Source organism: Aethalodelphis obliquidens, unplaced genomic scaffold (assembly GCF_003676395.1).
Source record: "Aethalodelphis obliquidens isolate GAN/ISIS:26980383/991018 unplaced genomic scaffold, ASM367639v1 scaffold42, whole genome shotgun sequence".
In the NCBI taxonomy this organism is placed as follows: domain Eukaryota; kingdom Metazoa; phylum Chordata; class Mammalia; order Artiodactyla; family Delphinidae; genus Aethalodelphis; species Aethalodelphis obliquidens.
Window position 1 is genome coordinate 7,662,060 of NW_020837986.1, and position 22,536 is coordinate 7,684,595.

General features: G+C 44.5%; 2 protein-coding genes across 4 annotated transcripts in view; both read right to left on the bottom strand.

Annotated features, from left to right (window-relative positions):
- Nucleotides 1-98: 98 nt before the first annotated feature.
- Nucleotides 99-7,024, bottom strand: ADIG (adipogenin). The gene is made up of 3 exons (XM_027078313.1): nt 6,593-7,024; nt 2,742-2,871; nt 99-987 (listed from the first exon to the last, which is right to left on the bottom strand). The coding sequence occupies exons 1-2, from the start codon at nt 6,717-6,719 to the stop codon at nt 2,759-2,761; spliced, it is 240 nt and encodes a 79-aa protein (XP_026934114.1). The 5' UTR covers nt 6,720-7,024; the 3' UTR covers nt 99-987; nt 2,742-2,758.
- Nucleotides 7,025-9,071: 2,047 nt separating this feature from the next.
- RALGAPB (Ral GTPase activating protein non-catalytic subunit beta) overlaps nt 9,072-22,536 on the bottom strand; it is a 100,180-nt gene continuing 86,715 nt past the window's right edge. For all 3 annotated transcript variants that reach the window (XM_027078316.1, XM_027078314.1, XM_027078315.1), the window contains exons 25-30: nt 20,377-20,499; nt 18,984-19,120; nt 17,180-17,288; nt 16,324-16,402; nt 13,921-14,069; nt 9,072-13,076 (exon numbers count right to left, since the gene is read on the bottom strand). In XM_027078316.1, coding sequence (XP_026934117.1) covers nt 12,883-13,076; nt 13,921-14,069; nt 16,324-16,402; nt 17,180-17,288; nt 18,984-19,120; nt 20,377-20,499 — 791 coding nt within the window. In that variant the 3' untranslated portion in view covers nt 9,072-12,882. The remainder of the gene's footprint in view (nt 13,077-13,920; nt 14,070-16,323; nt 16,403-17,179; nt 17,289-18,983; nt 19,121-20,376; nt 20,500-22,536) is intronic.

Here is a 22,536-nt window from a genome sequence, read left to right on the forward strand (position 1 = left end):
AGCCACAACTAATGAACCCATGTGCCACAACTACTGAAGCCTGCGTGCCTAGAGCCTGTGTTCCACAACAAGAGAAGCCACCGCAATGAGAAGCCTGTGCACCGCAACGAGGTGTAGCCCACGCTCGCCGCAACTAGAGAAAGCCCGTGTGGAGCAATGAAGACCCAACGTGGCAAAAAAAAAAAAGAAAAAACAATCATGTGTATAAAAAATGCATAGTGAAGCACCTAGCACACAGTAAGCACCCACTAAAGGTGAGCTCTTCCTATTGTAACTAGGCAAATGGCAGATAATGTACATAGTTATAAAATTAATATTTGTTATTAAAATCAACCTGAAGACTAATCAAGGAGTCAGTTTGAGGGAATTCCCTGGTGGTCCAGCGGTTAGGACTCGGCACTTTCACTGCCGGGGACCCAGGGTTCAATCCCTGGTCAGGGAACTAAGATCCTGCAAGTTGCGTGGCATGGTCAAAAAAAAAGGATGAGTGATTTTGAGCTTGATTTCACATACAGTGAGTTTGAATTAGAAAACAGAAGTTCAGAGCAAGATCCCCCAGCCCTTTGAACAGGTGGGAAAGAGATTCCCAAAGGTCAGGATGGCTCAAGGTGGTACCAGGGCTGGGCCCGGGCTGCACAGCTTGTCAAGTGAGTGGACTTGGTCAGGCCCAGCAGGTTTCTCTGGGGCCTGCCCTCACGGGCCTCTGAGTTCAGTCGGCAGCTTCTCCCCAAGGGCCAGCTTATACTGTCTTCACAGGCTCAGGCTCCTCCCTGGGGGGACTGGGAGGTGGTCTGTAACGGAGAAGAGCCGGGTCTCTGGAGGCGTTCGTGTGTCCATCAGTGGAGGAGACGAGTCGGGGGTCCCTGGGGAGCAGCTCACTCACCAAAGTCCTCTCCCCTCCCCGGCAAGTCTCCCATCCACCTCGGCCGCTGCTGCAGCCCCGCTGACTCTGGGAAAACCAGGCTGGGAAGCAGTGGAACATTGGATCTAGGGTGACAATGAGATGAAAGAGTAAGAGGGAGACAGAACCACGATGGGGCAGGAAGGGCTCTATATCAGAGTCCGAATATCTCCTTTTCTTACCCCATTAATTGTACACAAACAGTACGGGCTATGTGATTTGTGGGGCCCATTAAAAAAATGAACAATGTGGGTCCCCTTGTTCAAAAACTAAGAATTTCAAGGGAATTCCCTTGTGGTTCAGTGGTTAGGACTCTGGGCTTTCACTGCCGAGGGCCAGGGTTCGATCCCTGGTTGTGGAACTAAGATCCCACAAGCCACGTGGCACAGCCAAAAAAAAAAAAAAAATTAAGAATTTCAAGACAGTGACAGCAGAACATTAAACGAAGCATGAGGCTCTTCTGAACATGTGACCTTGTGGAACCGCACAGGTGACAACCTGTGAACCTGGCCCTGAGCACAAAACTCTGAGTGCGTGTCCAGGTGTGTGTTTTTCTGAGGAAAGGGCCCTCAACTTCCTTTTTCAACTGTCAAGGTCATGACCTGACAAGGTCAGTGTGACTGAGGTTAAGTGAGGGTCCCTGCTTCTCACCACCACCTCCTTTCTCCACTCGGACAGGCAGGGGCTCCAAGAGTGAGACATACAGACAGACCCTGGGGTAGGGCAGGCCATGGTGGCCCTGGGGACAGAGAGAAGTGGATGCATGAGAGATGGCATTTAGGACTTGCTGATGGACTGGACGTGGGTGGGAGGAAAAGAAAGGCATGACGGATGACTCCCAGGCTCGCGGCTCAAGCAACTAGACCAACCAACGGCAATGCTGTTCATGGAGATGCGGACCAGCTGGCAGAAGATCGGGTGCTGTGTTTTGCTTTGTTGGGTAGCAAAGGGAATTAAGAATCCCATTCTAGCCATGAAAAGGCATGGAGGGGACAGATAATAGAGCTCAGAAGGGAGATTAGAGTGAGATACATTTGGAGTCACTGGCATAGAAATGGCATTTAATCCCACTGGGATGGATGAGGTGTCCTCGCTGTTCAGTGAGGGTAGAGCTCTGATACTTGGGCACATTATTTAACTGCACTGACACTCTGAATTCCCATCTGTAAAATGAAGATAAAAATAATATCTTCTTCATAGGACTTCCGTAAATGAGCTTGTGAACGTTTAGCACGGGCTCTGGTACCTATTAAACACTCAATGAATATCAGCCATTATTATTAGTTACTATTGTTATCACGTCTTTCTCCTTCCTTTTACAAATATCTATGGCGCCTCCATCGTGTGTCAGGCATTGCTGTGCATGTTTTGGAGACATCAATTATCGAGCACGTCATGGGTAGTAAGTGCTATGGCAAAAAAAAAACAGAGCAGAGCCAGAGTGGGGAAAAGATTACAGTATTAAGGAGGGTGGTTGTCACTGAAAAAGTGACATTTGAGCAGCACCCTTCGAGGTGAGGTATGTGTGGGGAGAAGGGTTCCAGGCAGAGGGAACAGCCAGTGCAAAGACCCTAAGGAGGGTGATCGGAGGTGAGGTCACAGAGATAATGGGTAGGGGGGGCCTTTGTAAAGAAACTCTTCACGGCAGAGGTGACTGGTCCTCTAACGTGGCAAGAACAGGTCTCCCACACAATAAGGCAGAAGGTTCTCTGACATGGCAGAGACAGCAAGATTTCCAACATGGTAGAGGGAGCAGAGCTCCAACATGGCAGCCGCCCTAGGCTTTGGGCAGGCCCTGAGGCTCCTGTTTCCAGTCCCCCACCTCTTAGAGGGGCCTCACCTGGCAGAATAGCCTCACTAGCAGGGCCTCTCCTCCTCTTGGCTATGCAACGTCTTCTGGCAAAACTTGGCGGGGAATTTGCTCCAGGGCTCCCAGTCAAAGCAAACATCTGAGTCATTTTCCTCTGAATCTGTGGAGGGACAAGACAAGGCCTCTTCAGTGGTCACATCCTAGCTCCTATTTTCGATGCTAAAGGAGCCCCCTGCAGGGCCCAGGCATCCCCTGCAGCCTTATCTGAGGCCAGGGGGCCAAGGCAGAAGCATGGCAGATGAGACAGCCCCAAGACCTCAGGAAGACTTTAGGGCCTTGAAGGGTGAGCTGGGACCAAGAAAGAAGGTTGGCCCATGACACATCCATCTTCTAGAAGAGGAAGGACCCTAGGGGTGAGCAAATGACCTACCTGTATTGAGCATGGCCCAGGAGGGGTCACCAAGGAGACACAAGCCCACCTACCCACCTGTCCATCCATCCATCCACCAGTTCATTCATTAACAAATGTCTGAGTATATGTGTCCAATGGTTTCCCTTACAGCACTGTTTTATGGTGAAACACACACGCGCACACACACACTAAAATACCCTGGAAACCATGTGTGTGTCCATCATGAGAGGTCTGGGTGATGAAGTGTGGCACACTCACGTGTGGCATGTCATGAGGCTTGCAAAACACCCGCATTAGATCTGTATCTTGTAACTTGTTGGATGTCTATGGTATATTACAAGAAAGTTGCAGAGAAGTATATGGTAGAATCCCTTTTTTAAAAAAAAGAACGCCCCCTTCACCCACCAAAGCCCCCCACCAGGGATCAAACCCAGGCCCCGGCGGTGAAAGCACCGAATCCTAACCACTAGACCACCAGGAAACCCCCTCGGCCTTTTCTTGGTCTGAAATCTGAGGGGCTGTCTTCAACCTCCTCTACTTCTCTGTAACCAGTGAAACAACTTGAGCATACTCAGAAAAACAATAATCTCCCCCTTCTCCCTCTTTTCTTACCTTGCCTTCCCGAGATATGCCATGTTAGCAAGCTCAGGTACCCATCTAATAACACGTGTAGGTTTTCCTGCCGCTGGGAGGTGGCAGTGCTGGACGCAAAAGCAGGTCCCGGCTCCACAGTCCCATGCAGTTCCATGGGGGCCCTTGTCCGAAGGCAGGGAATTCGGAGGCTTCATCCTCCCTTCCTATGTCAGGCTGGGGATCAACACTGCCCTCCCTGGCCAGCGTCTCCAGGGCTCAGCTGCCAACCATCTTTTCTTGCCTCTGTACCCATCTCACCAGGCAGCTCCCCCCTCCCCCCCACTTGCTCCAGCCTCCACTTGGAAAAGCGCATTGGCATCCTCACGTCCTCGTGGGCCACGTGGCACTTGCTGCTCAACCTTCTCCCTTCTGGGCTCTGAAACCGCCCTGCTGAGCCAGGCCAGGTGGGGGTGGGGAGGGGGGAATCAGAGCTCCTCTTGACGGCTGTTCATACTGGATTCCAGGCCAGACTGATTCCAATCCAGAGATCCATGGCAGAAGAGAAAACCCCAGGCCAGGGTGTCCCGAGCCCCAGCCCCCCAATCCCTGGCAGGTCCAGACCCTGGGTTTGAGCCAATTCTCAGCACAAAGACAGAACACAGAAATACTGAGATTCCCAAGAAGACGGGGACCCTGAGGAAGGGCTGCTTGCCTCACTTTAAGGACAGTTTCTCTTCAATGCAAAATCAACAAAAGGACCTGTTTCAAACTGCCGTGTGAGATGTCAGTGGGTAAACAGCCTCTCAGGAGAAAGTCTGAGAGCGGGGTCAGACAGGGCAGGTTGTGGATGGCTTAGAGATGGGCCTCCAAGGAGAATGAATTGCTGGAGGAGGGTAGTGCCTTGGACCTCAGGGAAGGTGTCCCACCTTCCAGAAAACCCATCCAAAGCTACGCCTACACTTCCTCCTACCTTGACAAAACCGACACTGCCTGGATTATTTCTCAGCTTCCAAACACCTGCTATGTGCCATGTGTGTACAGGTATCCGGCCCCTGACATGCATCTCTCCACAGCCCCAAAGGGTAGGGACCGTTATTATCTCCATTTTGTAGGTGAGAAAACTGGGGCTCAGAGAGGATTCGCCCCAAGTCCCACAGCTGGTAGGTGTCAGAGCCCAGGTGAGACACTGGTCAGTCGGCACTCTTAAGGGTGTGGCCTTGGACAGGTAACTTCTCTCCAAACCTCAGTTTCCTCACTTGTATGATAAGGATTATCTCACAGGGTTAGTCTGAGGATTAAATGAAATAAGGTACACCAGGTGTTTAGCACAGGCCTAGCACAGTGTTCAAAAAAGCTATTGTTATGAACGATTAAGGGGCAAAGCTGAAACCCGGGCCCACATCCCCTAGACTCTGGAGAAACGGGATTTTATAGCCACTGCAGGCAAGGGCTCTGCCTTCTACCCAACACTGGCCCTCAGGGAGGGCTGCCGTCCACCCTGGTAAACAAACATTTTCTGGAAGCTCTCGCCATGAACTCGTAACAATTGCACAATTGCCGGCCCCTACATGTGAGATTATGGGGCAAGTTGGGGGTGAACTGCTCAGCTTGTCTGAGCACCATCTGAGCAGGGCTGGCAGCACACTCAGTGCCCTCCCTGCGCAGGTGGTCAAAGGTCATGGGGCTGCTGAGCGGGAGGTGGGAGGTCAAGCAGTCCCCAGGAAGAGGCCCCTAGGTGATGGGAGTGCCGGGGGAGACGGGACACCTGAGGAGCAGAGTGTCATTCCTGCCACGTGGCCAGGCCGTCCCCCGTCCCCACCGGCCCACCGCTCCCAGCCTCCCTCAGGCCTGCTTCGCCCTGCCTCCCACTCCTCTGGGTGGCATGCTGAGTTCAGGACAGGTGTCGGTCAGCTTCTGTGATCCTGTGTCCCACAGAAACCCAGATCCTCCCTGATGTGCGGTCTGGGCAGGAAACTGTGTGAGTGGTCTCTGGGCACCTGCTAAATGCTGAAGGCTGCTGTACCCATCAAGCTGGTTGCTGACTGCAAAAGCACAGGGCTGAGGGCCGAGAGGGGCTGAAAGCCAGCCCACGCTCTGCTCACCAAGCCTTGTGCCCTGGCTGCATTCACAGGAAGGGACGTCTTTTACTAATTCATCTGCCCAGAGGGGCCACCTCTTTCTGATTTGTACCAAAGACCTTATGTGCTAGCTGTGGCCCTGAAGGGACACCTTTTTGTATGTGTATTTATTTATTTATTATAAAGATTCAATTCCTTCTAAATTAATGATTGGTCACAAAAACAGAAAGCATTTACTGCCATGCTGAAACATACATTTTACATTTGACACCATATTTCACACAAAAATTATAGTTCCACTATTCTGTATATATATAGAGAGAGAGTTTACATACACATTTTGATAATAATAGCTTCTATTACCGGTGGTACATGACTACTGCTTCTTCAGAAATAATATGAATTTTGTATACACGATAACCAATTCCAAGTACATTTCTGCTCCAAGTTTATTTTACCACAAATATATTTATATTATAGCGCAAAAGTAATAAACCGTTTTATCTTCTATCTAGAATATCTTAACTAAATTCGCAATCACATTCACAATACTTTCATATGTACCAAAGACCTTATATGCTAGCAGTGGCCCCTGAAGGGCCAGATGTGCACACGTACACATTGTTTTCCAAACTCAGGATTCACTCTGGGACTCCAGGTTAAGAAACGGTAGACTACCAAGTCCATGCTTTCCCGGAGCCAGCAGGAAACCCCTCTGCCTGAAGGACGCCCCTCTCTCGGCAGTTGTGTGGGGACTCCCAGCATATCCCACGCCCTGCCCAGCCTCCAGGATTAGGGCCCGGGCCTGGGCAGCTCACCTTGGCTGAGTAAGAAGTATAGCCAGACGATCAGCAAGAACAACAGCAAAGCCACGGGCAGACAGAGCCAGAACACCAGGAAAGAAAACGTCAGCTCGTTCACCAGCGGCACCAGAGGGTACTTCATGGTGCGTGTGTGGCTAGGCCAGGCTGGCCTGGGCTGGGCCGGCAGGCCTGCCCTGGGGACCTGGCGGGCCGGGCCACGCTCCGCTCTCAGCCCAACTGTGACTGAACGGGTGACGTAATAAGGAAACCACAAGGTCCTTCAGGCAGCTGAAGAGAGAGCTGTTTTGGACGAGTGGGAAGAAACTGGGGACAGTGGGACAGTTTGACTGAGAACAAAAGCTCAGGCTTCCTGGCCTGGGTTTGAATCCTTGTAAGATGCTGTGGGTTCACGTGACACCTCCCCGACCCTCCTGTAGAATAGAAATAATCCTTACCTCGCCAAGCTGCTAAAAGTTAGTAAAGTGGATACAAATTGCCCCCGGGTGGGTGTTCATGTATCTGAGGTCACATATTCCTTCTGGAGCCAGCAAGGCCCTCAGTAAATGACTGTTATTTAATCTGGAAGCTTCTGCATCTCTCCTTATTAGGGTTTTCAGTGAAGAGCTTCTAAGACTTGAACCTTGTTCCTTTATCTCCCAAATGGGCAAGACACCCCCAAATGCTGAGCTTCTCTCTCCCCCTCGCCTCTGTCATTCTTTCATTATGGAGTAGTCAGTAAATCTCCGCGTCAGGTCCCACGACAGGAAGAAGGCGCTGGACCTCCCAGGGCCTGACAGCCCCTAAGCTGGAGAGAGACTCTGGCCAGGCTGGGAGCCTGGTGGGTGCGGGAAGTCCACACGAAGAGCAGCTGCTGCTTATGGAGGGGAGGAAGGCGGAAGCGTGGTATTCTCCAACTGGCCCACCTGCCTCAGCCACTGCCAGCAGAGGGGCGGAGGGGGCTGGACGGTACTTATGAGACATGCCGATTGGCGTGCTCACCCTGCTCTGGAGAGTCAGAACCTCCAGGGGGTGAGGCTTGGACGCCGCACGTCGATGGGCAACCAGTCTGAGGCCGACTTGGTTTTCAGACCACGGCATCTCATGGAGCACAGGTTGGAAAGTCAGGCAGACCCAGTTCCAGGCTGGGGGAGCCGCTGTAGGAAGTGGGTGGTAGACCTAGGGGAGACATGGAGTGGAAGGACCCCCTTAGAGGAAGACACTGGCCCAGCGAGAAGAGTAAGAGGGGTCCAGCCACAGTAAAAATGGGGGCGGGGACAGCTGGGGTTTGGAGGGCCAGTGTGTTTAAAGGGAGTCTTAGCCCAGCTGTGGAATGACCCAAGCCCCCAGCAGAGGAGGGTCAGGGCAGATGGTATTAGAATGTGCACCCATGAAACACGGTAGCCTGGCAAGCTGTGCCACTCAGGGCCCGGGGGCCAAGACCAAGAGCTGGGCGGTCTGGGTTGGGGTGATTTCTTGGCACTGTTTTTTGTTTGTTCGTTTTTGGCTGTGCCGGTCGTAATTGTGGCACGCAGGATCTTTAGTTGCAGCATGCGAACTCTTCGTTGCGGCACGCAGGATCCAGTTCCCTGACCAGGGATCGAACCCGAGCCTCATGCATTGGGAGCACGGAGTCTTAGCCACTGGACCACCAGGGAGGTCCCCTGGCACTGCGTTCTGAAGGGGCTGGGGTCAGAAAGAGCTGAGCAGCACAGCTGAGAAAGGCTCGAACACAGACCCCAAAACAGGGCCACCGTGCAGTCAGCCCAGGGCTAAGCTCCCCCGGCCACCGGAACCCAGCAGCAGGTCCTGTGGTGAGGAGGCAAGCAAGTGTGGACACACACCTGAGGGGAGGCAACTCGCAGCCCGGGCTTCCAGTTGCACTTTGGGGGGCCACGCATTGTCACGTGGAGTCAGTGCCAGGCTGGAGGGGTGGCTCTTGGCAGAGTCATGCACCACAGCTGTTTGCTCAAGTGGTACCACCCGCCCCCCCCGCCACGTGTGACCTAGGCATTAGGTGTTAATCTGGCCCCATGGAACCTTCTGCAGCCAAGACCCTACAGTGGGCAGTGGGAGGACCTCCCCCTGCATCTCTGCTTTCCTGACTGGCCAGCCCTGGCAGAGCTCAGATCTTCTGCAGGCAGGGAGCTCAGCTGGCATTTCTGTGTTCCCAGGACACAGAGAGCCAGCCAGCCGCTCAGCAACTGCTAGCCTCTGTAAGGTGGGCCTCTGTTGGCAGTGCTTTAGTTACACAAGCTCCTTCCAGCATAGAAGGCCAAATAATTTTCTTTTTAAATTTATCAAATTTTGAGTATTTCATGATACTCTACAAAACCAGGGTGAAAACCTACTGATCTAAATTATGAAGAACACCCATGCCAGAATCAAACCAAAAGCACACATGACATTTTTAGATAAGAATCTCCTTAAAATTTAATTGACTAAATGTATTACATTCAATATTCCATGGGTTTCTTCTGGACAAAGGGGCTGCATAAATACAAACAAGCCTCTGGGCCTTCTTCCCTAACTGACGAAGAGGAAACACAGGAGGCGAGGGTACACAGGACACCTTCATATTTACATTTCGCCTTTACTTTACAGTTCAGTGCCAGAAATATTTACAGAAAATACAATAAGAAAAAGATCATGTCTTGGCAACATACCAAAATTCATACAAATTGTGTATATGATTTCAAGCAAATAATGATACTGCTTATTTTTTAGCCACAACTGCCAAGCCCTTCAGAGGAGAAAGATGTTCTTGGTCACTGCAAGAGACAAGGACTTGGGAAACTTGGTTTGCTTCAACAAATATTTATTGGGCGCCTACTGTATGCAAGGCACTGTGGAATCCCAAATTATACCTTTCCCTCACCATTAAAAAAAGAAAAGCATCTGAAAAACATGAGTTGATACTCCGAGAAAAACACTATACAGTACATGGCTTCTTTAGCTACTGAGAACCCACAGTTTGATTCCACATTGAACGGGTGGATTACCTCCAATCTCTCCATCTCGGGAAAAGAGGCTGTCATGGAAATCCCTAAAACAGACCACCTAACGCAACTTACCATTTCATGTAAACATATAAATCAATTCTTTTTAGGAAGATATAACCTGAAGGGGTTTAAAAATGCTGAATGGAGAACTACCAGCAGGAGTGTCAAATTACCTCCGATACATTTTTACCATCTACATGTCTTTGAGCAAGGCTGACTCCCACTTTCTTTGGGTAAAATTCCACCTTCCAATATAAATAAATACTCTTGAAGACACTGCTTCTCTAAAAATCACTCTGCAGAGTCTGACAAATGCTTCCTCAGTGTATGCAGGAAGTAACCATTCATGAAGCCCTCACACACAAAACCTGTAGGAACTGACATCACTGGCCAAAGATGTAGGTATTTTATTTTTATAAATGAGTCCAGAGGAAAATGGGTGGCCTCAGGGGACCTGAAGACCTGGAAATGGAGGACAGCATGCATGCATGTGTGTATATATTGCCAGGACGGGAGGCAGTCAAACCACCATGTAACTATCCAGGTCAAAGGGCCAACGGACAGGAGGGGGTCTTAGGAGGAAGCACTGACAAAAGAGAGCCGGCTGAACAGGAAAAGGCAAAAGCCCTCCTCTGTCCTCAATGCTCCCAATCAGAGAGGGGGAGAGAGCCCCTACCCCCCAAATGTGAGAAGGGACTACGAGGGGCTACCTGCCTCTGTCCCCTGGGTAATGCTTTCCTTGTCAACAAATGCCACACTCATCCACACCCTGGTGCACCTGTCACATGCAGCAACTAAACTGTTTAAGCCAAAGACCGAAGTGGTCCTGGCTTCCCCCCAAAGGTTCTGAACCCATGTTAGCAAATTTATCAAGTGGACTACTAAAGATTATTATTAGAGACTAAATATGCTCCTCTGGCATTACTGTACTCAAAGTGACTTTTACAAAGGCAGTTGAGAGAATTTAGTGACCATGAACTCAAACCCACAATAGTGAAAGGTCCAAGGGTCCCCACCACACTCCCTTTTTAGGTAGATGTGATTTTGAGCAGGAGTCGGCACCTGACGAGGTATGTGTGCCCCATACTCCGTCTGTGCTGTGCACACTGGGGTTTCACGTCTCTGGGAGCAGCACAGTCCTAAATCCATCCCTCCTTCCCTGGGAGCCCACAAAGTCTTCCAGATCATAAATGCATTCAACATGGTTGTTCACTGACTTATCAAAGCCATTAGAATTACAAAGAGTTGTCAGAAATTAGAGCAAACTGAAGCATCAGGAAGGCCACCCCAACACACACACCACCGTACATTTTGCTGACAGCAGAACTATGCCAAAGGTAAAAAGTGTTATCTGAAGAGTCACACTGAAGAGGTACACCTGCATCAGTTATTTTTAACCTCTGGAATGTTATAAGTTGCACGTTAATTTATAGCCTTCTTTGTCCACATCCATCAGAACAAGTGCTCATTTTTTCCCATGAAATGTCAATCTGGAATTTCCATGAAAGTTGTTAAACCTCACTTTACACCTGCTGAGCTACTAAAACATTTTTAGGGTAGAACGCGCTAATCATACAACCCCCTCCCCCATGCTACCATCTGGAAACATCAATTTATTGCCCAGATTAAAAAGAAAATCAATTACTGAATAATATTATACCCTGAATGGAAACTGGAGTCATAGAAGGAGGAGGTTACCTTTACCTGAGCTTAAAACAAACACGAAGAAAAAGGTACGGCAAATTTAAAACCAAGAGCTGCTATGCCGTTTCTTGCTCATAGATATCAACATGAACTTCTGGAATAGAAATATCTGCACAGGGAATTAGGTCCTATACTATTCCCCACCCTCTAATTAAACTACCAAAACATCAAACCAAACAGACCGTTGTAGGCCTGACCTACAGAATCTACTGACATCAGAGTTCAAGTGGGAAATCACCCCTTATACAACTGTGATCACTCCTCTTTGGACTTTTAAATGTCACTTATTTTCTTAACATAAAATAATCTTAATAAAGAAGAAAGTACATAAGAATAGGAGAAATGAGCAGTGTATACTCTAGCACTGTAACAGGAATCCTTGTAAGGATGTTCTGGGTCTGGCCACCTCAAAACATTTATCCCTGGCAGAAAAGTAGCAGCGAGGTAACAGAAGTATTTCAAAAACCCGGGCAGGGATTTGTTGTGCCTTCAGCCGGCAAAGTCCAGAAAATATGACAACAGCCATTCCTAAAAGCAGCCACCCAAGGAGGTGGTCACTAATGTTTGTCAATTATGATGAAATCTAGTAGCTCTCTGGGAGAGATCTGAATTAGTAGCGTTGAGAGGCTATTTCCTGAACCCCAAATTAGAATCCTTCATAAACTACTGCAGTTTCCTGCTTGGTCCTGAAATGAGACAATGGATGAAACCAAATAATGTTTAACCTTTGCTGTGAATTTATATTTCTTAATATTCAACCAAGAAATTACCAAGGAATTACAAATGGTTAACCTGTCATAATGTCACGGAGCTAGACAATAATGGAGAGAGTGGAGGCATCACAGCTGTCTTCTAACTTAACTCCACAAACTCCATTTGTATCCTCATTAAAGGACTGGGCCATGCTTCCATTTTAGATCTGTTCCTGGGCTGCCCAGAAACTGAGGCCTTCAGACAGACCTTTGCAGTGATGAGATAACTTTCTGAAGTGTGGAGAAAAACTATGAAATATTTTAATCTCAGACTTCTTATCTGAGCAAAAAACACTTAAGTTCTTTTCCGTCAGTTTGACATTTGGATGAGAGCTGGATGACAAATGGACCTACGAGTGAGCAGAAAGTTGAGGTTTCCTTCCTTCTCCTCCATGCTATCAACACGAGTCTTTAAATGTCCTAGAAGATTCTGAGACAGATTTTACTTTTGAACACAACCTCCTAAAAAGTGAGGTATAAAACTATCTTCAACTTCTAATTTGCAAATTTGAAACTACCAATGCACATGTTTAACTGAGATGCATAAAAGCCTTTCTCCTCAAAAGGCTTATATTTAACTAAAATTGTCACTTTTAAAAGAAAGTTTATGGCTAAAACGTATATCATCATTACCAGCAGGAATATGATTGTGTCTGGGAGCCCATTTCACTAAAAAGCCGAAAAGTCTTCTCTCAGATGGGTTTATAATGTGTCTCTTCTATTCTGGTGATTAAACAGTAAGCTCTTGGGGAGTGATTTGTTTTATTGTTACAGTGATCACCTATCAAATTGTTTTGCTTTGATATTATAGCTCCAAACTAGAGTTCAATAGTCCTCGACAGACAGTGGTCTAAGAACTACAGTTCTTGAGTCCAACCTCCTGAAAAAGTGAAGTATAAAACTCTGGCTCCAACTGCTTGTTCCGGTACTTGTTGACAATGTCGGTGATCTTCTGTTTCCGGCGGACATGTGGTGGACTGTAGGAGTCACTTTCCAGTCTCTTTCTTCTACAAATGTTAATTACAGTCTGCCTCACCAGAAAACCTTGAAAACAGAGGGTTTTAGTCAGCTAGGTGAACTATCAGTATTCAAGTGAACTATTCTCTGCAAACTCAAACTACTTCATTCCATTTGCAAAACTCCTTGTCCCCAGAGAGACAGAGCTCTACTAAGATAAAACTGTCAGAAGAAACACAGGATGACATGGAAAAACAAAATCAAAATCTAGCCTGACAACCCATTTCCTGCCCTGCAGTGTAAACGACTATGCTCCTTTTCCAGCACTGGAAGTTTGTGAATTACAGCTGTGCTCCTACTTAGCAGATTAAGCACACTTCAAAACAGAACCAAACATGCTTCCTTTTAAAAAGAGCCACAGGATTTTCCACATGTGGGACCTACTAAGTAATATCATCATTTCCTTATTTATGCTTCTTTTTGGTTCATGAAAATGTTAAATAAAAAAAAAAAATAGAAAACTCAATGGGACTTCCCTGGTGGCGCAGTGGTTAAGAATCCGCCTGCCAATGCAGGGGACACGAGTTTGATCCCTGGTCCGGGAAGATCCCACATGCCGTGGAGCAACTAAGCCGGTGCGCCACAACTACTGAGCCTGTGCTCTAGAGCCCGTGAGCCACAACTACTGAGGCCGTGTGCCACAACTACTGAAGCCCACGAGCCTACAGCCTGTGCTCCGCAACAAGAGAAGCTACCGCAGTGAGAAGCCCACTCACCGCAATGAAGAGTGGCCCCTGCTTGCTGCAACTAGAGAAAGCCCACGCACAGCCACGAAGACCCAACATAGCCAAAAATAAACAAATAAATAAATTTATTTTAAAAAAAAGAAATGAAAAGAAAATTCAATCCTTCAGCCACATATGAAGCTTACCGAGTGCTCGCCTACTGACAATCATCCCATCCACAAGAGGGATGACCATGTTAAATTTTCCAGTGGCTCCTTGAATTTTAATCCGGAATAATCCAGTGTTTAAAGGGTGGATGAAGATGACAGGAACTTCTTTTTCAAGAGCAGTAGATCTTAAGAAAAGAAAAAACTCTTTTTACCCCAGATATTCAAGAGCTGAAGTCCCCCATGTATAATATAAGAATACCAAGGGGACATACTTCCAGGCAGTATTTGAGAAGAGACAAGTGACCAGTCTGCTCAGAATCTTCTTTCTGGGAGCCCACGGTGAAGCTCCCCACACCAACACCTGACCCTAATTACCCATCCATGGGGTTGGCCTTTTGAAGCTGACCAAAAAAGGGGCTAAAAATTGTGCTTAGAAAATCACTGGGGACACGGGGTGGAAGGAAAGACCAGAAAAATGTATGGTGGGGAACCATCAATAGCAACCAGCCATTTTTTTACTTTTACTTCGTTCCTCCCTCCTGTAGGGAACAAGAGTGGGGCTGGCCAGAGGGCAGGGAATTCCACCACAGTCAATGCTGGCACCTCAGAGCAGAAGTGGAAACAGTTTAGGCTCACTATGGGAATCCCTGATATGATTTTTTTTTTAGGGGCTGGGGAAAGAGGTTGGGAGGACCTTAGTCTGGGTCAGTTGCATCTGTCCTCCTCAGCAGAGGTGATAAATGGCTGAATCTTAGCACAGTCAAAGCCCTCAAAGCCTCTGAACAGGTAACACAGCTGCCAAGGTCAGCAACCGTACTTTTAGAAGACTGAATTACACATCATGTGTCAGGGCTATGCCAATGCATCTAGAGGTACCCATGTTACTCTTCGATGCTATATGCCAGGGTTTTGGTTTGCTTTTGTTTTGCAACACAATGAGCTTGCTTTCTAAAGTGATTTTGGCCAAAGGGACAGTGAGTCAATTTTTTAAGACATTTAATAAAAATCAATCCTATACTAATTCTGTCCCCAAGACAAATTCTAAACTTTGCTAAACTACTAGTAAAACACAAATTTTACAGTCCAATCATATTAGAACTTTTGACCTAAAAAGATTAAAACAACAACAAACAGTACAAGACACTTAAAAGTTCTCTTCCAAACTAGTTCTAGAAAAGTACCCCTCATGAAATCTATCCTGGTCTCTTCAGCAAGTCAGTGTCATGGACGAAAAAAAGAAAAAACAGGACTGTTCTGTATTGAGAGACTGAAAGAATTAACACCAGATGGATGAAATGGATGCTGGTTTAAACAAACCAGCTATAAAGACTATTTTAGGGAAAATGGAGAAATTTGAATGTGAGCTGGCTACTAGATGAAATTAAGGAATTGCTACTAACTTTATTACTGTAATAATGTTATCTTTATCTATTTGAAAAGTGTTCTTAATCTTCAGAAGTGCATATTTAGAATGTTAGAAAATCTGTAATTTGCTTTAAAATACTTTAGCATAAAAAACATGGGGACTTCCCTGGCAGTCCAGTGGTTAAGACTCTGTGCTTCCACTGCAGGGAGCACAGGTTCCGATCCCTGGTCGGGGAACTGTGAATAAGATCCCGCATGCCACGCAGTGAGGCCAAAAAAACCCGAAAGCAAACATGGAAGTTTTAAGAATGACTTGCCCTATTCTAGAAATTTAATATGATAATGTTAAAATAAACCACCTTTACTGACTTTGTTTCTACAACAGTAATCTAAATTCATCTTACGTGCAATACAAACCAGATCATGAAAACAGAAGGAACTTACTCAAAGTTAAAATATCAAGTTTAGCTTGATATAAATTATTTGTTTAAACCAAAGACAAGCAAGCAAAAAGCTCTGAAACAATAAAGCCTGCACAGATACATTCTTATTATTCTTAGAATCATATTATTCTGTTTTTATCCTTTTTGTGCATGAAAAGCTAAAATAAAAATCTTAGTATTATAATAAAGTTAGTATTATGTTTTACTTAGAAATATTTTCCCATTAAATAGCTCCTATGTGATGAGGACATTTTAACTGCTATCTACCCAGAATGTTTTGACCAATTTAATTCCATTATTTCTATCTAATATTGCTACTCTATTATCAGCCTTCATTAATACTTAATTGCCTCCACTTCTCCATCTTTCTTTTTTGCCTCAGATAAATTTAAACAGCAATTAATTATGCTATTTAAAAATCCTTGCTAATTTGATCACCTTGTGCATTAATCTACAAACTTCTCTCTTTGATTCTTCTCCCCTAATTACGTTTACTTCTTACTGCCTTCATCCCTTTTGTTTCATTAAAGTCCTTATCTCTTAATGAAACTGCAATCAACATACTGTAAACAATAGGTTTCTCTATGCTTAAACACAATGCTGACAAACTTCAAGCAAGTATAGAGCGTACCTCAGAGAAGTGCTACTATTTGCAGTAGTCTCCACACCAGTACTGATTTCTGTCATCAGGTCTGAGAGGGGAAAGTTTTCTGGAAGAAAATCATAGCATTACAATTAATATCTCCCTCCTAGGAAACCTATTTTCCTAATCTCTTCACATAGCAGGCAACATATATATGGACTGCGCTATCCTAAAATATATAATCCTAACTATTCTTCACAAATTAAAAAAAAAAATTCTCCCTTAAGACGTATTTTAGATTAAGTTCATCTAAAGCAGAGAGTTTTTACAGAACATAATCTATAGTCTTAGAGGGCTTGGAAATAGCTTTAGAAGTTCTGGAAAGCAACTTTCACACTTTCTTATAAACTCTGAGCTGGATGAGATTCTAGGATAAATACACATTTCTAATGTTCTTAATGCAGCTTACATAAAAATCATGAGAAACATATCCATAGCACAATCCCTAAGGACAAATTAAGCTTTACACTAAAATAAGACAGTAGGGTCTGTGGAAAGAGGGTGAGGGAGGTGTTCCCCCTTCTCCTTTCCAGAGGTTCTGGGGTAACTGGGGGCTACATGCAGTGGGACCAAGTGGTCACAAACCAGTAACTGTCATACCAAGAAGAGTTAAAGGCTTTTTGTAACCATGAGTCTCATCAAATCTTCACAACTATGAAATAAGTGCTGGATCACTCATTTAACACATGAGTGACCTAAGGCTTAATGAAATCCAGGCTTGCTGAACTCCAGTTCCAGCTCTTGGCCACCATATAGGGCCTATGCTGCCACTCCCTTTAGACATTTAACAAGTCATCGTCATCCTATTATAATCTTATTAATGGACAAAGTCCTTACACAGTACCTATATCATCATAGCGTTCCACCCAGACTACAGAAACTCTTGTCTCAGGTCCAAGGGGAGGCACAGGGCGCCCCTGAGGCAGCTTCTTCATTCTGGAACTGGGACTGAGCTATATGAGGCAGAGAAAAGCAGAAGAGGGGAAGAAAAAGAAACAAACAAATAAAAAACACTGGCTTAATAAAACTACAACCATACATTCATCAAGCTACCCAGTGAAATAAGGATCACGTCATGGGAAGTCACTTCTGGAAAAAAGTATAAAATACATTTGCAAAAAAGCCCTTCTTTGGTTCCTCTGTTTATCAAGTCTCAAACTAGAACAAGGAAATGAAGGTCTAGAAACTTCAAATGAAAAAAAGATAAGGAACAGTAAACGATTATAGTTATAAAAATAAAATTTGATGCAATGCCTTAATGAGTGCTTAAAAAGGATCTGAGTCTATCTCTATGGTCAGAAAGCAGGACGATTTTTCCATCATAGCAACATCACTGATTTGCCTGGGGATCCTTTCAGTGTTGAATTCTTGTCAACAGCTTTTCCTGTATCTACTGATATGATTTTTCTTTCCTTAAGTTTGTTAGTAGTCTGCAAAGTATGTGGTAAATGAAAACATGGTGCTTTAAGAGTTGTCATTCTTTGGATTTTAAGAAATAACCAAGCTTTATGCGATTTATTTCTTTTTCTTATTTCCCTGCATAAAACCTCTACTATCTTGTGAATAGAGGTAGTGAGAGCAAACATCCTTGACTCCATTTGGTGGGAAAGCTTTCAGAATAATGTGTAAGTATAATGTTAGCTGCAGGTTTCTAGCAGAGTTCTGTTTCAGGTTGAGGAAGTTCCCTTCTAATCGTAACCACGTTGGCATTCAGAAAATGAGTAGCAATCCCTGACCATTAGATCTGACTAAAATTCTGCATTACCTGACTTGTTCTTCTCCAAACTGTATTCTGTAAAACCTTTTTAAAGGTAGCAATTCATGATTTTCAAAATCAGTCTACTTCAGAGAGTTTTATACAAGTTAACTTTTTTTCCCAAATCAATTTTAAAGGTGAACCTCTCCCATATTCTTTTAAGCAAATACTTCCGTTAAAAATCATTTTAAGTGTAGAAAGAGCCAAATTAAACTCCTTTACAATGGAAGAAGGGCTTCAGGAAGGTTTACACTACACTTCTTTTGTCTTTTTTACTATTTGTTCTAAATCAATTTTCTTACACCTGTAAACTGATCCTGTAGTCTTGTTATCACTTACTCAGTCACTTTCCAGTAAGGATTAAGACATAACATGAGGGGAGAACACAGATAAGACATAACATCTGATAAGGTAAGAAAAAAGGATAAAAGTAAAATGCTGTCTTCTTGTAGTAGCTGCTGTGTTGCCTCACTCAGTGCACTTATTCAAACACTGGGCGATTCTTCAAAATGCTGTCATCTGTATGTTGTCAGACTTAAGTTGAATTTTGCATGATTAATGCTATGAAATGTATAGTAACTGTTGTACCTTTAGTGGATATTTTAGGGACCAAATAAAAACCTAGGCTTGAGACGGAATGGATGAAAGAACCGAGCACGGAACTGAAATGGCTAAATCAAGGAAAACAACAAAGGCTGAATTAGAATTCAATATTTGTTGCAAGCTGAAAAAAAGAAAAACATAAGAATTTGATTAAAAAAATTAAGATACTAATGAATCAGTACTGCTATAATTACTCTCTGAGTTAAAGTTAAAAGCTTTTCAGGTGTGATTTTATAATTACTTCCATTTCACTACAAATTTTTGGAGGTTTAGCAACAAAGTGACTTACCCTCTGTGAGGAATTAAGATTGTCTGTGTGATTAGGGAAAAGCTCAAGCGTCAGGGATGGCTGTTTCAGAATTCCTGGCATAAGATCCATATTTGAATCACTATCTTGGTCTGAGATGTTACTTTCCAATGAATCAGCTATAGCATAAAGAAAAAAAATAATTATAATACCTACTACTTCCTTAGAGCAAACGTGTTTATTAAACTAGTTATGCTAACAGTCCAACCTAAGTCACTTAAGCAAAGCATTGCTTCTAGAGCAAGGGTTGGCAAAGTTTTTCTGCAAAGGATCAGGTAATAAATATTTCAGGCTTTGCTGGCTATACAGGTCTCTACTGCATATTCTTCTTTGTAGTTTATTTAGAACCCTTTAAAAATGTAAATACCATTCTTAGTGTTCTGAATTTTGCCTGTGTGCCATAATTTGCTGGCTCTGGCTCTACTGAGTTGGTGCAAACAGGCTGGGCCAGAGACACCAGGCAGGGACTCAGTTCATAGAGGACAGATGGGGCCTGGCTTCTGGAATTCAGGTGGTAGATCACAGCCTTGACGTGAAGGCAAACAGCTGCTAAGACACTGACCTAGAACATGGAAGGCCCCTCCTGCCACGGACACAACTGGTCCCAGAGTAAGAGAGAGAGAGGGGCCTAGAGTGCAAAATTAAGGGTCCGAATACAAAGGTGAGGAGGCTGCCTAGGTAGGCTAGGGTACACAAAAAGTCATTAGCCTAGAGATGAGATCATCAAAGTGTGATGTGCAGCATCCTACCCTATGGATGGTCTCAATGAAGAAGCTGAAGTTTTCCACCTACTGCTTGGTCAGGCACAAAGAAATGAGTTTAATTTGCAAGAAGCAAAGGTTCTAGGCAAAATAAGACTAAGAATTCAGACTGAGAAGTAATGATCACTCCTGATCCTTGAGAAGAACAGGCTTAATCACCACCTTTTCTAGGCTGAAGTTTCTCCTCCTCAATGTTAGAAGATCAGCCAGATGCCATCATGAGGGCCTTCCAATTGCAGGATTCTCTGGGGTTCCATATAAAGGCTCTCACATGGAAACAGGGAAGCAGGTGAGAGCTTACTCATAATTAGAGAAAGAAATGAATAAACTGGAAAATAGGGCTTCTATGTATTAATCAGATTAAAAAAAGTTAAAAAATGGGCCAAAGTGGATCTCCTTTATTTAAAAATTATTATTAGAGGGCCAGTCTTCTTGTTTTTAACTACTTTCCTTTAGTTAAGAGGGGATAACATCCTGTACCTCTGCATAATCTAAAAGCTATCATGCCTTTGAAGCTGAAGAATGTCTTAGATGACTTCAGAATCTCCCCCAATGCAATATTACTGCACAAACCAGTGAATACAAAAATAGTTCCATACAAAAACTGCTCTTACTTAAGGACTCCACAGAAGAAGGAACCACAAAAGCTATTTCTGTAAGGGCATCAGCATAATACAGCACCTTCTTCTGTCCGTTGAAAATGCTAGCCCCAGCATCTTCAGAGGAAATCACTTCATCTAGGAATGAGAAACACTACATTACTGCTCTAAAAAGTGGGGAAAACCAATATCATCCTGCTTCCTGAAATTTTAACTGGTTAATAAAGTGATAATAAATAGAAGGTACATTTTCGACATGAACCAATTAATGTATAAGAAGAATAAACCATAAATGTTCATTAAATGTCTTTACACTAACTTTACTTTTTACATTAGAAGTTGTATTTTTAAAAAATTTATTTTATTTATTCATTTTTGGCTGCATTGAGTCTTCGTTGCTGCGTGCGGGCTTCCTCTAGTTGCAGCGAGCGGGGGCTACTCTTCGTTGCAGTGCATGGGCTTCTCATTGTGGTGGCTTCCCTTTGTTGTGGAGCACGGGCTCTAGGCATACGGGCTTCAGTACTTGTGGCACACAGGCTCAGTAGTTGTGGCGTGCAGGCTCTAGAGTGCAGGCTCAGTAGCTGTGGTGCACATACACTAACTTTAAATCATAAAATCTTAATTTCATACTTTCTGAAACTACTCTAAACCAGACCACTTCTGATTAGCAGGACCTTTAGCTCATCTGTGTAAGGCGGATTTAGGCAACAGTCTTTTTGGAAGAGGTAACAGTAATCAAAGGGGAGAAGACTACCACAGTCCCTCTGAAGGGAAGGGGGACAGATGTCTGCGTGTGTGTACTCTTGCTTTCAAGGCATTTCCTGTCCCTGGTCTCTCTCTACTGCTCCTCAGCTTTGCTTCTGTTCCACTTTCCCCAGTGATCAGTGATATAATATGAAAGTGTACAGGCTGTTTAGTAATAGTATCTGCTCTAAGCCAGCAAGATTGAATTAACAAAAGTAACACTCCTGAGAGCTAGTATAGTTTTCAATTAAAATGGACACAATGCCCTGCCAGTAATACATAAAAGATCAACAACCTGACAAAAAACTGGGAAGAGGAAACAAACAAGTAGTTCTCAGGTAAGAAATAAAAATATGAGAAGATGCTGAAACTCAATCATAATTAAAAATAGAAAATTCCTCACCTAACAGACTGGAAGACACCTAAATTGGTGAGGATGTGGCAAACAGGAAGTTTAGACCAGAGGTTAGCAAACATTTTCTGCAAAGGATCAGATAGTAAATAAGGCTTTGCATGCCATATGGTCTCTGCCACGACTACTTAAGTCTGCTGTTGTAGCATGAAAGCAGTCAGATAATACATAAAGAAGTGTGGCTGAGATCCAAAAAAACTTTATTTACAAAAACAGGCATGGGCTGTAGTTGCTGACTCCCGGTTTAGATGCTGGGCAAGCACTTGTGTCTACTGCAGTACACACTGTGGTTACTGCCCCAACATCCACTCCACCCTCCCCTCCTCTACCTTGTTTGTTTCTATCAGGATCATTCCATCTCTCTTGCCACAGCGACAGGCTCAGGGTGGTCCAATCACTGCGTATCTCAGGATTTGGGGAGAAGGGAGGTTCTGAGACTCAGCTAATCTCTCCTCTTCAGACTAGTGTGGTATGTGAATGTAAAGCCTAGAACTGCCTTATTTGCACTATGAGGAAAGCCAGGCTGGGACAAAGCCAATACATGGAAATCAGAGCTAAAGAAAAACTGCAGAGAAATAGAACAGGACTGCTGATCAAATGGCAACAAAAAATGTACACTAATCTCTGGAATTTTCAGTTATATGAGGCAATAAATGACCTTCAAACTCTAAGCCAATTTGGGTCGGGTTTTCTGTTACCTGCAACCTTAAGCATCCAACTGATACATTTATACATTTATCAAACTAAAAAATGTGCAAATCCTTTATCAATTCTACTTATGAGAACTTAGTCTATAAATACACTCAAGCACATATTAAAGGTTATGTGGCAATTAAAATTAGAGCATATCCTCAAATACTTTGATTCAACCTTGGTTGAAAGTAGAAAAAATTACAAGTCACAAGTCACAATGATATTCAATGGGAAACCTTGAGAGAGTATAATCTTGTTGACAGAAAAACTTTGCTAACTCAAAGCACTGGACACAGGCATTACCCACTTGAGAGAGGTATTATTAA

Bases quoted from the DNA above. Each gene is read 5' to 3' on its own strand.
- ADIG (XM_027078313.1), bottom strand. From the start codon at position 6,719: ATGAAGTACCCTCTGGTGCCGCTGGTGAACGAGCTGACGTTTTCTTTC. The intron at 2,872-6,592 runs GTGAGCTGCCCA...GTCCCTCCACAG, and splicing joins ATACTTCTTACTCAGCCAAG to ATTCAGAGGAAAATGACTCA.